General features: G+C 40.6%; 1 protein-coding gene across 1 annotated transcript in view; it reads right to left on the bottom strand.

Moving 5' to 3' along the window:
• Positions 1-536: 536 nt before the first annotated feature.
• ANXA7 (annexin A7) overlaps positions 537-13,618 on the bottom strand; it is a 46,294-nt gene continuing 33,212 nt past the window's right edge. The window contains exons 9-13 of the mRNA XM_070752082.1: positions 12,569-12,739; positions 9,763-9,933; positions 9,557-9,632; positions 6,548-6,660; positions 537-1,681 (exon numbers count right to left, since the gene is read on the bottom strand). Coding sequence (XP_070608183.1) covers positions 1,559-1,681; positions 6,548-6,660; positions 9,557-9,632; positions 9,763-9,933; positions 12,569-12,739 — 654 coding nt within the window. The 3' untranslated portion in view covers positions 537-1,558. The remainder of the gene's footprint in view (positions 1,682-6,547; positions 6,661-9,556; positions 9,633-9,762; positions 9,934-12,568; positions 12,740-13,618) is intronic.

A 13,618-nucleotide genomic window follows, 5' to 3' on the forward strand; every position in this document is an offset into this window, starting at 1 on the left:
ACTAGTAATTGTTCTACTCTGCCCTACGCAGATTGGAACAAATCCATGCGCTGAGATTTTGTATCACTTTTATATGAAAAGCAGGATTTTATGCAAAGAAATTCAAGCCTTTCAGTCCATTTTGGCAGCTTTCCCCATCAAATTGGCTAAGAGATAAAAGTGTGGGCAGCCGTCGAGATTCAAAGCTAATTAACACATTCCTCGGTGAGATCATGGTACTTCAGTCACACACACACACATATTCACAATTCTCCAGGTTTTGCTCACACAGCTACAGCTCTGCCGATGAAGTTAGAAGATGAATAACAGGTTGCCAGCAAGGCATTTCTGGAATCTCAATCTGGACTGGATCTAGGAAGGGCAGACTGAGGCATTGCCTGTTAATAGACCCTATCCATATGTACATGCAACGAGATTGAAGGAGAGCAGGTTTTGCAAGGAGACAATGTGATTAGCCATCCTGTTCCCAATCAGAGCAGAGACTGTCAACTAGTTAACTAACTAGTTAACAAACAAAGGCACACAGTCAGGAGATCTGAATTCCCAAAAGTAAAACTTTATTGGCTACACCATACAGTACTGAAAAAACCAAAACCAGCTCCGTTTTTCTTGCGCAAATGCTTGTCCAGTTAAACAACAATTTCCCCTTCTCCCCACCCCAATAATGAGATGTTCTTTGTTATGGAAACAGTCCATCTCTTTCCTTGATGGCTTCCATGCTTTCACGAGCTCCACATTTGTTCTCCACATTTCATTTCCACCTTCCATTTCCTCAGTTCATTGGCAATTGAAAAGCATTAAGGTTTGAAAGAAGCGAAATGATTCAATCTTGACAGATACTAAGGTAGCAAACATCACTTTCAGGAATAAACTGATTAATTATTTCTAAGCTACTTTGGGGAAAAAAAAAACAAATTGGAAAATATTAGATCAATCTGCCTTCAATCCAAAATGAAAGAAAATTGTAATCATAAGCTTAGAATTTAAAGAATCTGAAATAAACAGCAAAAAGCTAAACAATATTCTTTAGAAAGTTATAAATTGACCAAGGATCTAAATAAAATTGAATATTGAAACTTTTACAATAGGATTTTGGAGTATTATAAAAATAAACTGCCTTTCATGGGAAATACTCTGTTTTGGTTTTTACAAGACATAATAAAGATGCACGATTTCATAATTTGAAATTTTATGCACAATTTCAAAACCTTGGACATGCTTACGCTGGGCCAGAGCTAACCACAACACTTACATGGTCTGATTGCAGCTCTATTTACCCATTATCATCGTCTTCCTCAGAGTAAGCAACGTCATGCAATGCACGCAGGAGTATGAAACAAGTAACAGCCTTTGTGACAATATCAGAACAGACACATTTCAGGAAGCAGGTTTATTGTAAAGTACATGATGCTCTAAATTATATGCGAAAAATAAAAGAACCTGATCAACCAATGCATACTAAATTGTCTAGGATAATTTATGTTCTTACACGCTCTTGATAGCTGGTAGTGATAGTTGGCTGTTTGCAGCTCTTGCTTTACTTTCTCAAGAGGGCCTCCTACTGACGCACGATGGCCAAGAGCAATCGCCTATAATCCCCGCTTGTGTCACTTGAAATCATGGTGCCCAAGGTCTTCTGGTACATCTGTGTGAACAGCTGTTTGATCTGTGCAAGATCAATCTGCCCCAAAAGAAATAGAATAAAAATATAACATGGAAATACAGTGATACCTCGTCTTACAAATGCCTCGTCATACAAACTTTTCGAGATACAAACCCAGGGTTTAAGATTTTTTTGCCTCTTCTTACAAACTATTTTCACCTTACAAACCCACCGCCGCCACTGGGATGCCCTGCCTCCAAACTTCCGTTGCCAGCGAAGCACCTGTTTTTGCGCTGCTGGGTTCCTCCTGAGGCTCCCATCCATGGGAAACCCCACCTCTGGACTTCTGTGTTTTTGCGATGCTGCAGGGGAATCCCAGCATCGCAAAAACAAGCGCTTCGCTGGCAACAGAAGTCTGAAGGTGGGGTTTCCCAGTGAGGGGAGCCTCAGTGAAATCGCAGCATCGCAAAAACACAGAGGTCCGGAGGTGGGGTTTCGAGGACTTCGGTGTTTTTGCGATGCTGCGATTTCACTGAGGCTCCCCTCACTGGGAAACCCCACCTCCGGACTTCCGTTGCCAGCGAAGTGCTCGTTTTTGCTTCCCTGCAGCATCGCAAAAACACAGAAGTCTGGAGGTAGGGTTTCCTATGGAGGGGAACCTCAGGGGAATCCCAGCAGTGCAAAAATGGGCGATTCGGCTGGCAAAAGGGGTGAATTTTTGGGCTTGCACGCATTAATAACTTTTCCATTGATTCCTATGGGAAACATTGTTTCGTCTTACAAACTTTTCACCTTAGAACCTCGTCCCGGAACCAATTAAGTTTGTAAGACAAGGTATCACTGTAATTGAAAGCCGTAGCTTCAGGTTGAATAGACACTGCAGGTAATCTCTGGGTTACGAGCATTCCCCTAGTTTTAAGTTACGCAATAAGCAACCCGTAGCGTTTGCAACAAGTCCCAAAACTACGAATCTTGCAGCACCATAGCCGTTCGCCTTTACGAACAATCGCAGAGGCGCTGGAACATTCGTCCTGAACGTTGCCAACCAAAATGGAGCTTCCAAAAGGCTGATTAGTCCCTCCGACGTTCTGTTTGGGTGTCCAGAAGCCTCAGCTGGCATATTTCAGGCTGAAATGAAGCTCCTGACCGGTAGATCCACCACTCAGAAGCTCCATTTGGGCCTCATGCACCACACAATTGCCCCATACCCAACCTGCCGTGCCAGTTCACTTACCTTGTGAAGACCTAGTAAACAGTTTCCTCTCTAGCCTCTTAGTGGTCCCTCTGCAGTTCCATTCAGGCCTCTGCAGGCCTCACCTGAAAGGTTGCTGGTGGTTTACCAAATCAAGTGATCTGGCCTTGTGAAAAGAGGCCCGGAATGACCCCGCATGGCACTGTGGCACTCCTTTCTCATCCCCAAAGTCATCCTCAAGCAGTTTGATGGTAAGAAAGTGTTGTGGTTCAGCCTGAGTCAGATGAAAGACCAGCTGCGTCTCTGCTGGCTCCATGCCCGGGGGAGGATGAGAGCGGAGAGGAAAGTGACAAGGAAGAAAGGCCTGGGAGCCCTGGGAGGGCTCTCTCAAGCCAGTAGCTTGGATTCTCTAGAGTCTCTGGAGTCATTGGATGACGAAGCACAAGCTGTCATTAGTATGCGACAGAGACACATAGATCAAAGGAGGAATCAATTGAAGAAATATTATCAGCGTTGAATGAGGAACACCAGGGGGTTGGGTGTGGTCCTCATTAGCAGGGAAGGGTTTATAAGGCAGGCAAACTCTTTCAGTAGTGTGGAGTGTTATCAGAGTGGAGTTGCTGTTATCTGCATTGTCTCAGCGTTTCTGTTCCTGGCTCGTGGCCCAGCAGTCTTGAAGACCCGTGGAGGTGTATGTCTGTTATCTCAACAGCCTCGTCTTGGCATCAAGGATCCTGTGTTTCTAAAATTCTCCCATCGCATTGCTTTTTACTAGTACTGCCATTTCCTTAGTGATTGTCCATTGTATATTTAACATTCCATTGATATCCTCTTTCACTTTTTGCCAAAATTCCTGCACTATCGGGCATTCCCAAAACATATGCATAAACACTCCTTTATCTTGACAACCATGCCAACAATTCCCCCTGACATTCTGCTGAAAATGTGCAAATTGAACGGGAGTAAAATACCACTTATGTAATATTTTCCTTCTCATTTCCCTAATTCTTGTATTTTTAATTTTCCTTATATCTTCTACTATATTTTCCATTTCTTGTACCTCTACTAATATCTCATTTGCCACCATTTAGTCAATCCATCAATCGTGTCCCCATCTGACTGCACTAGCAGTTTGTATATATTAGTTGCTTGCGCCTTTATCCCCTCACTTTTTTCTCTTATTATTTTCTCTAACCCTGTCTCCTCCCGCCATAATACTTCTTTATTCTCCCTTTCATTTAGATATTACATATTGCATTTATTTGTAGCCACCTTCCCTTACCTAACCACCATTCTATACGATTTCTACTTGGCCTGCCATCCTTCTCGTATAACTGTTCTATCTTAGTTATCCCTCTTCCCTTCAACTCTCCTATAACCCTATTTAAGTTAATTTCGTTTTCTCTATTTATTACATAAAGCGACGACAGTTTAGATTTATATAATCCTATTTTCCCTTGCCATTTTCTGTTGGCTTCTTTTCTCTTTACCATTATAAAACTGTGTTTGGATTCTACCGGTGTGTCTGGCTTATCTTTTTGGGTTGGTCATAGCTTCCGGAGTGACCCAGACAGAACAGAAAGGAGGCGCAGAAAAGTACGCGTGGCCAGGCCTCCTCCCTCACTGCCGAACTGCTTGAGGAAGGCTTCGGTGACGGAAAAAGGAGGGAGCAGGTAAAGAAAGAGACTTCAGAGGAGACGGATCTCCATCGGTGAAAGGACCTGGCATGGCAGGAGGGGAGAAGCAATTGTGGGGACCTTGTGGGAGAATGAGGTAGCTGTGGGTTGGGGGAGGCCTTGGGTGGTCTTAAGCAGGTCACCTGTTCCATCACTAGCCCCCCCACCCACCCCACCCATTGCCTTCCCCATCCCAAGATACCTCACATGCATGTAACAAGTCACACATTTGATTAGCAAGGGCGGAAGGAATGAGTGATCGCTTTCAAGGTACGGGATTCACTCCTGCGAATCCTCAGGTTATGAATGGAATGGGTCCATTATATTTTGTAACTCGAGGACTGCCTGTACATGTGCTAACTCAATCTTGAGATTTATTGCAGTCGCATGGGAGCTGTTGTATTTTTATTATTGTTGTAAGTCACCCTGACTCCTTTGGGATTGGGCTGCATAGAAGTCAAATAGATTAGATAGATAGATAGATAGATAGATAGATAGATAGATAGATAGATAGATAGATAGATAGATAGATAGATAGATAGATAGATAGATAGATAGATAGATAGATAGATAGATGATAGATAGATAGATGATAGATAGATAGATTTATTTAATTAATTAGTTAAATAATTGATTGCTTGATTGATTAATTAATTAATTAATTAGATTTGTATGCCGCCCCTCTCCGTAGACTCGGGGTGGCTCACAACAATAACAAGAACAATATAAGAACAAATCTAATAATTTAAAAACACTAAAAAACCCATTATTAAAAGCAAAGAAACACACAAACATTCCATGTATAAACTGTATAGGCCCGGGGGAGATGTGTCAGTTTCCCCATGCCTGACGGCAGAGAACTTTACGAAAGGCAAGGAGGGTGGGGGCAGTTCTAATCTCTGGGGGGAGCTGGTTCCAGAGGGTCGGGGCCGCCACAGAGAAGGCTCTTCTCCTGGGTCCCGCCAAACGACATTGTTTAGTCGACGGGACCCGGAGAAGATAGATAGATTAGATTAGATTAGATTAGATTAGATTAGATTAGATTAGATTAGATTAGATTAGATTACATAGATAGATAGATAGATAGATAGATAGATAGATAGATAGATAGATAGATGATAGATAGATAGATAGATAGATAGATAGATAGATAGATAGATAGATAGATAGATAGATAGATAGATAGATAGATTAGATATATGATAGATTAGATAGATAGATAGATAGATAGATAGATTAGATAGACAGACAGACAGACAGAAAGACAGACAGATAGATTAATTAGATAGATAGATAGATAGATAGATAGATAGATAGATAGATAGATAGATAGATAGATAGATTTAGAAATGCCAAACCATGCTTTCCACTACAGTATTTGCAGAATTAATATAAATCAACCACCAATGACTGTAATGAATACATTGTGAGCAATAAGACTGACATATTTTCTTCGCTTATATTTTTAGTGGGTCCAGAAGAAAGCATTAAACTGATGGAATTACTTTAATTTAAAAAGCTAAGTTGCTATAAACAACAGTTATTTCCAAAAGCTCCAATGCTCTCATCACTATGAATTTTTCAACTGGCTTTTTTTGCTGTCATAAAAAATATATAAAAGAATTTCTCATGACAGTAAATAATAACAATAGGAAAATATAGTTAGTCCTCAACTTACAACAGTTCATTTAATGACTGTTCAAAGTTGCAGTGGCACTGATAAAAGTGACTTATGACTGTTTTTCACACACCCATGGCTTAAACACATCCAATGGAACAAAATTCAGGTGATAAATAATTGTAGCAAGAAAGGTCATAAAAGGGGGTAAAATTCACTTAACAACTGTCTTGCTAAACAACAGATATCTGGGGCTCGTTTATGATCATTAGGTTACATTATTCTAGCTTTTTATTGTTGTTTTTCTTCCCCAAAAATGTCAGTTCATTTTTAAATTGAATAGAATTCTCAAAGGTATAAAAATCTCTTAAGTGATCTATCATGGTCTGCTGTACATCTCCATTGTACAACAGCAAGACACGTAGCTATATCTACTATCAGAAAGTAAGCCCTCTTACCTCACTACGAGTTACAATAATTCTAACCAGGGTAGAGTCATCTGTGCCAGCTCCTTTCATGGCATGATAAAGTCTTTCTGCAAAAAAGGCCGGGCGATTTAGAGCACATTGTACTGCAAGAAAGCAAACCCAAGAATATGTCCAAGTTAGTCCTGGGAACTAAAAAAAACCTGTTTTCCAGGATTAAAGCAGAACTTTTTCAAATACAAACTTTAGACACAAAACTTAATTTTACTATAAGCTGCAAATGTTTGTCTTATTATTTTTCTCTTCATTATAACATTTAGATTTGTACTCTGTTTTTCCCCACTTCTAAATATGGGTTTGGCATTATTAGGTAAAGGTTCCCCTTGCATATATGTGCTAATAATTTCCAACTCTAGGGGGCAGTGCTCATCTCATAAGTGCTATCTGATGACAATTCCGTGATCATGTGAGCAGCATCACTAAATTCCAGAGGCGCAAGGAACGCTGTTAGTTCTACTTACTCTCTCCATCGGTTCGCATCGTAATGAAAGTGCATGTTCCCAGGAAATAATCAAAAATTAGCTTCTGTGCATGCGCAGAAGGAAAATCAAAGAGGCAGAAGCTGGGGCAAGTAACAGGAGCTCACTTCGTTATGCGGTGCTAGGGATTTGAACTGCTGACCCTCCTGATCAACAAGCTCAGCATCTTAGACATTGCATCCCATTTGGCATTATTAATGAGCCCCTTTTAAGAAGGGAAAAGAATGGAAGCCAGAGATCACTGTGTACTGATAGAGGTAGGTGAGAATATATAATTATATAATACAGTGGTATCTCATGATATGAACTTAATTGGTTCCAGGAGGAGGTTCGTAAGGTGAAAAGTTCGTAAGATGAAACAATGTTTCCCATAGGAATCAATGTAAAAGCAAATAATGCGTGCAAATCCTTCAGGAAAATCCCAAACTTTAGAAGGGAGGCGAACAGAGGGCAGGGAGGAGCAGCTAAAGGGGGCGGGTGGAAGAAGCAAGGCTAGGCTAAAGGGTGAGTGGGAAGGAAGAAAGGCAAGGGGGGCGCCCCTCCCTTTTCTTTCTTCAAAAGACACCGTTTCAGTGCCTCAGCAAGCACACTGTTCTCTGCAAAGTCTTTCCCCCTCCAAGCCGCCCCTCCCTTTTCTTTCTTCAAAAGACACCCTTTCAGTGCCTGCAAGCTTTTTAAAATGCAGTCTTTCCCCCTCCAAGCCGCCCCTCCCTTTTCTTCAAAAGACACTCTTTCGGTGCCTGCAAGCATGCTGTTCTCCTACTTTTTTAAATGCAGGCTTTCCCCATCCAAGCCGCCCCTCCCTTTTCTTTCTTCAAAAGACACTCTTTCAGTGCCTGCAAGCACGCTGTTCTTCTACTTTTGTTAATGCAAAGTCTTTCCCCCTCCAAGCCGCCCCTCCCTTTTCTTTCTTCAAAAAAGGGGGGGGAAAGAAACCCCTTCATCCCAGCAGCAGCGGCTTGGGTTCGTAAGGTGAAAATAGTTCAGAAGAAGAGGCAAAAAAATCTTAAACAAAGGGTTCGTATCTTGAAAAGTTCGTTAGAAGAGGCGTTCGTAAGTTGAGGTACCACTGTATAATATTCATTGAGTTCATTGAGATTTGTATTTTATTTTTAAAACTCGGTGCTCTATAATTGGGCTTCTATCTGTCAGAATGGAAGAGAGGGGGAAAAGAAAGTCAGAGGTAGCACCAGAACTAAATCCCTGACATTAAGAAGCTCTCGATTGCAAGATGGTTCTTCTTTTCCGTCCAACTTGCAATCTCAAATTCTCCAGAAAAAAACAACAAAAACAGGTGATCATGAGTTGCTTTATTTATCATAAAGATAAATCCTGGCAAATGAGAATTACTGGAAGAAGTGGGAGATACCTCCTGAAAAAGCACCTTTGGGGAACTTATTGAAAAATATCTTCAAAAAGAATTCACTGATAACCTAAAGTTTTGTTCCGAGACATTTGTTAAGTAAGGTAATTAAGCACAGTTATTCTTACAGAACGTAATTTTTTCTGTTTTTAATTCCAAAAGAAGTTACCTTGCTTCTAATCAGTGGCATAGAAACATAGAAGACTGACGGCAGAAAAAGACCTCATGGTCCATCTAGTCTGCCCTTATACTATTTTCTGTATTTTATCTTAGGATGGATCTATGTTTATCCCAGGCATGTTTAAATTCAGTTACTGTGGATTTATCAACCACCTCTGCTGGAAGTTTGTTCCAAGGATCTACTACTCTTACAGTAAAATAATATTTTCTCACGTTACTTTTGATTTTTCCCCCAACTAACTTCAGATTGTGTCCCCTTGTTCTTGTGTTCACTTTCCTATTAAAAACATTTCCCTCCTGAACCTTATTCAACCCTTGGACATATTTAAATGTTTTGATCATGTCCCCCCTTTTCCTTCTGTCCTCCAGACTATACAGATTGAGTTCGTGAAGTCTTTCCTAATACGTTTTATGTTTAAGACCTTCCACCATTCTTGTAGCCCGTCTTTGGACCCGTTCAATTTTGTCAATATCTTTTTGTAGGTGAGGACTCCAGAACTGAAGACAGCATTCCAAATGTGGTCTCACCAGCACTCTATATAGTGGGATCATAATCTCCCTCTTCCTGCTTGTTATACCTCTAGCTATGCAGCCAAGCATCCTACTTGCTTTCCCTACCGCCTGACTGCACTGTTCACCCATTTTGAGACTGTCAGAAATCACTACCCCTAAATCCTTCTCTTCTGAAGTTTTTGCTAACACAGAACTGCCAATACAATACTCAGATTGAGGATTCCTTTTCCCCAAGTGCATTATTTTACATCTGGAAACATTAAACTGCAGTTTCCATTGCTTTGACCATTTATCTAGTAAAGCTAAATCATTTACTAGATAAATGGTCAAAGCAATGGAAACTGCAAAGCAATGGAATCTTTCAAAAACTAATTATTAATTTTTCTGGATCTTTCAAAACTAAATTGGCAATAAAATTTAAAAAGAAAAATGTGGAAAATAACTTACAAATAGCCTTCAAGCCACGCTCTACATTTCCTGAAAATTCCCGGCCAATGCTGCTTAATAAATCACGGTTAGCTATCTGCAAATAAACGTCAGGAAAATGAAAGAAACTGTATAGAACACTGGTGCAGCAAAATCATCCCCCCCCCCCTTTGCAGGCAACGGATTCCTAGAAGTGTCCCATTCAATCTTCCTGTCCTTTGTTGTACCTGTGAATAAGCTTCCACAGTGGCTTTCAGCTGGGGGAAGCTTCTAGTTGCGAGGATCATGTTGAAGCAAGACTCATCCGTTCCCAGCTTTCCTTCCCCTGCTTGGTAAAGTCGCTGCGCATCCTGCTGAGCTTTTTGATAATCTACAGTTTGATTCTCGTCCCGATTACCCTACAAAGAACAACAACATATAATGACCACTGCTCTACTTACGAACTTAATTCATTCCGTGACCAGGTTCTTAAGTAGAAAAGTTTGTAAGAAGCAGCAATTTTTCCCATAGGAATCAATGTACAAGCAAATAATGCGTGCGATTGGGGAAACCACAGGGAGGGTGGGAGCCCTGTTTCCTGCCAGGAGATTCCTAGAGCAGTGATTTTCAACCTTTTTTGAGCCGCGGCACATTTTTTACATTTACAAAACCATGGGGCACATGGGGGGGGGGCCCTAAAAAAAGTTTGGACAAAAAAATTCCCTCCCTTTCGCTCTATTTCTCCCTCTTTCTCTCCCTCTTTTTTTCCTCTCTCCATCCCTCTTTCTCTCTTCCTTCTTTCCTCTTTTTTGCTCTCTTTCTCTCTCCCTACTTCCCTCTGTCTTTCTCTCCCACCTTCCCTCCCTTTCTTTCTCTCTCTTGCTCTCTCTCTTGCTTTCTTTCTCTCTCTTGCTCTCTCTCTTGCTTTCTTTCTCTCGTTCTCTTTCTCTCTTGATTTCTTTCTCTCTTGCTTTCTTTCTCTTGCTTGCTTTCTCTCTTGTTTTCTTTCTCTCTCTTGCTCTTTCTTTCTTTCTCTTTCTTCCTCTTGTTTTCTTTCTCTCTCTGAGCTTCGCGGCACACCTGACCATGTCTCGCGGCACACTAGTGTGCCACGGCACACTGGTTGAAAAACACTGTCCTAGAGAAGCCCCACGGAGGCTTCTCCCTGCCTTTTCTGGCCCTGTTTCCTCCCAGGAGATTCCTACAGAGGCTCCATGGAGGCTTCTCCCCGCCTTTTCCACTCCTGTTTCCTCCCAGGAAATTCCTAGAGAGGCCCCCGGTTACAGTTTTGGAGGCTCGGGTTTGTAAGTGGAAAATGGTTCTTGAGAAGAGGCAAAAAAAAACCCAGTTCTTATCTAGAAAAGTTCGTAAGTGTTGTGGTTAGCTCTAGCCCAGCTCCTGCCCCAAGGAATGTGGAGGTGGATGTGGGGGAGACATCCACATGCCGCAGGCCTGTTTTGCTCTCAGTAGAATCTGCCGACGAAGTCCCCTCTGACCAAGGAAGCGTGAGTGACAGGGAAGAGGGGAGTTTGGCAGACAGCCCAGGAGGAGATCAGTCATCTGTATCATTCCTGGATTCTGAACAAGAATTAACGACACATCCATGCATGAGTAGAGTGATGCATAGGAGACACCAACTGAAGGATTATTACAAGAGAAAATGAGGCCACCTGTGGTTGGGTGGGGCTGCTGTAATTAGTGCTACAGATAAAAGTGCAGCCTGGTGTTTTAGCCTCATGGCAGTTTATCTTGATTCATTGTTTCATCAAGATCGTGGTTTTTGCTGTTCAGGATTGTGTGTGTGGACTCTCTGGACTTTAGAATTGGACTCAATTTCCCAGTTATTGGGTGAGCAATTGGACTGCATTTAACCGGTGCCTTGTGTGTACCAGAAAATATTTCTGTTTTTCTGTTTATAAAAACTTTTGGGTTTTCCTTTTATCGTGTGGTGTGTGTCTTCCTGGACTAATTACCCTGTAATTACGGGCGGTTGAGAGCCGCCGGCAGAACAGTAAGTAGAGGCGTTCTTAGGTAGAGGTACAGTACTACTGTACTAGCTTTCACTCTGTCACTAACCACTTAAGAATATAAACAATGAAAAATACTGAATACTAAAATATTAGTCACACTATGCTCTTTGTAAAATTACTTTTAATAAGAATTCATGAAAAATGGAAATTAGTCGTGCAACATTTCTCAATCCAATGTTTCATGTTTCATGCTCTTTACCATGTTTTTATGATAAGTTTTAAAAAAGGTTGAAGGAAAAAAGAAAATTGGCTTCCTTAAGCATTTAACAATTTATAAAATGTATACTTGAGCAGAGAATTAAGATGGCTTAATTTAGTTACATAATGTGTTATATAACTGGGGGGGAAAATCTCCCATTTTTCTCTGTCACATTACTTGAAAAATTTGAGGGTGGGGTATGGCAGAATTTATTCAACAATTACAGGGTGTCCAGGGGGAAATCATTTTGGAATTCCCTGATATTTCCCTGTAACTTGCAATTTAGTTAAGGTGCGGTCGTAGATGACATCATACCAAATGGCTAAGCCGTGGAGAAATATTGGTAGCTGAGAAAGCAAGTTGTTGCCACATTTATGTTAATTTTTGTTTGACTCTGTCCGTATTTTTTTTTACATGATTTTCCCCTGACTTTTAAACATTTTAATAGTTAGTTCCCCCCCCCCCTGATTTATTCTGTTTTTTCACAAATTGCCTGATAATTGCTGAACCACCGATTTCCCTGATGATTCCCTGATTTCCCTGTTTTCCAGGTTTGCTGGACACCCTGAATTAACATTTCAGTTACAGTATGTGATTCAAAATATATTCAATAATGCATTTATTTTATAAATGTGATCTGAAGTTACCGCACTAAAACATTATGACAATGCTACTTCTTTTATGATCAGTCTCTATTTACCTTCTGAAATAAGAAATGTACCTGGCTGGATATATAGATGACAGGAAGCTAAAAAGTAGTGGGTGACAGCAAATACCCGAAATTTCATCATATGAATATGCTTCACAATGTGGTTGTTATCTCACCTGACACATAGATACAAGTAAATGTTCAAAATGACCAGATGTATCAGCCCGAATATCATGCTCAATATCTCTTCCAAATTCACTCCGGTAACATCGGACTATTTCTTGAATCTCCTGATTTGTTCTTGTGCAAAGAATTTCAATCAATACATGTTCCTGGGTCCCTGCACCCTGAAAGCAGAAAAACAAAGTTGCTGTATCAGCATCAAAGAGGGTGCTAGAAAAATGATCATGGCTGTCTTTTATAGTACATCAACATCTAGGCTAAGCTGCTTCATATAATAGAATATACTGCAAGCATAAGCCACATTATGCAATGTCCAACTCCCAAATAAATTAGCATTAGATTCTATTTTTGATTACCTCCTCCTCCAACTTTTTTGTGTAATCCTAGAAACATAGAAACATAGAAGACTGACGGCAGAAAAAGACCTTATGGTCCATCTAGTCTGCCCTTATACTATTTCCTGTATTTCATCTTACAATGGATATATGTTTATCTCAGGCATGTTTAAATTCAGTTACTGTGGATTTACCAACCACGTCTGCTGGAAGTTTGTTCCAAGGATCTACTACTCTTTCAGTGAAATAATATTTTCTCACGTTGCTTTTCACCTTTCCCCCAACTAACTTCAGATTGTGTCCCCTTATTCTTGTGTTCACTTTCCTATTAAAAACACTTCCCTCCTGAACCTTATTTAATCCTTTGACATATTTAAATGTTTCGATCATGTCCCCCCTTTTCCTTCTGTCCTCCAGACTATACAGATGGAGTTCATGAAGTCTTTCCTGATACGTTTTATGCTTGCTTTAATCCTGATACGTTTTATGCTTGCTTTAATCCTGGCTGTTTCTACTTTCTGAGATTATCTATCTATCTATCTATCTATCATCTATCTATCTATCTATCTATCTATCTATCTATCTATCATCTATCATCCATCTATCTATCTATCTATCTATCTATCTATCTATCTATCTATCTATCTATCTATCTATCTATCTATCTATCTATCTATTAGATTTGTATGCCACCCCTCTCCGCAGACT

Source organism: Erythrolamprus reginae, chromosome 5 (assembly GCF_031021105.1).
Source record: "Erythrolamprus reginae isolate rEryReg1 chromosome 5, rEryReg1.hap1, whole genome shotgun sequence".
Classification (NCBI taxonomy): Eukaryota; Metazoa; Chordata; class Lepidosauria; order Squamata; family Dipsadidae; genus Erythrolamprus; species Erythrolamprus reginae.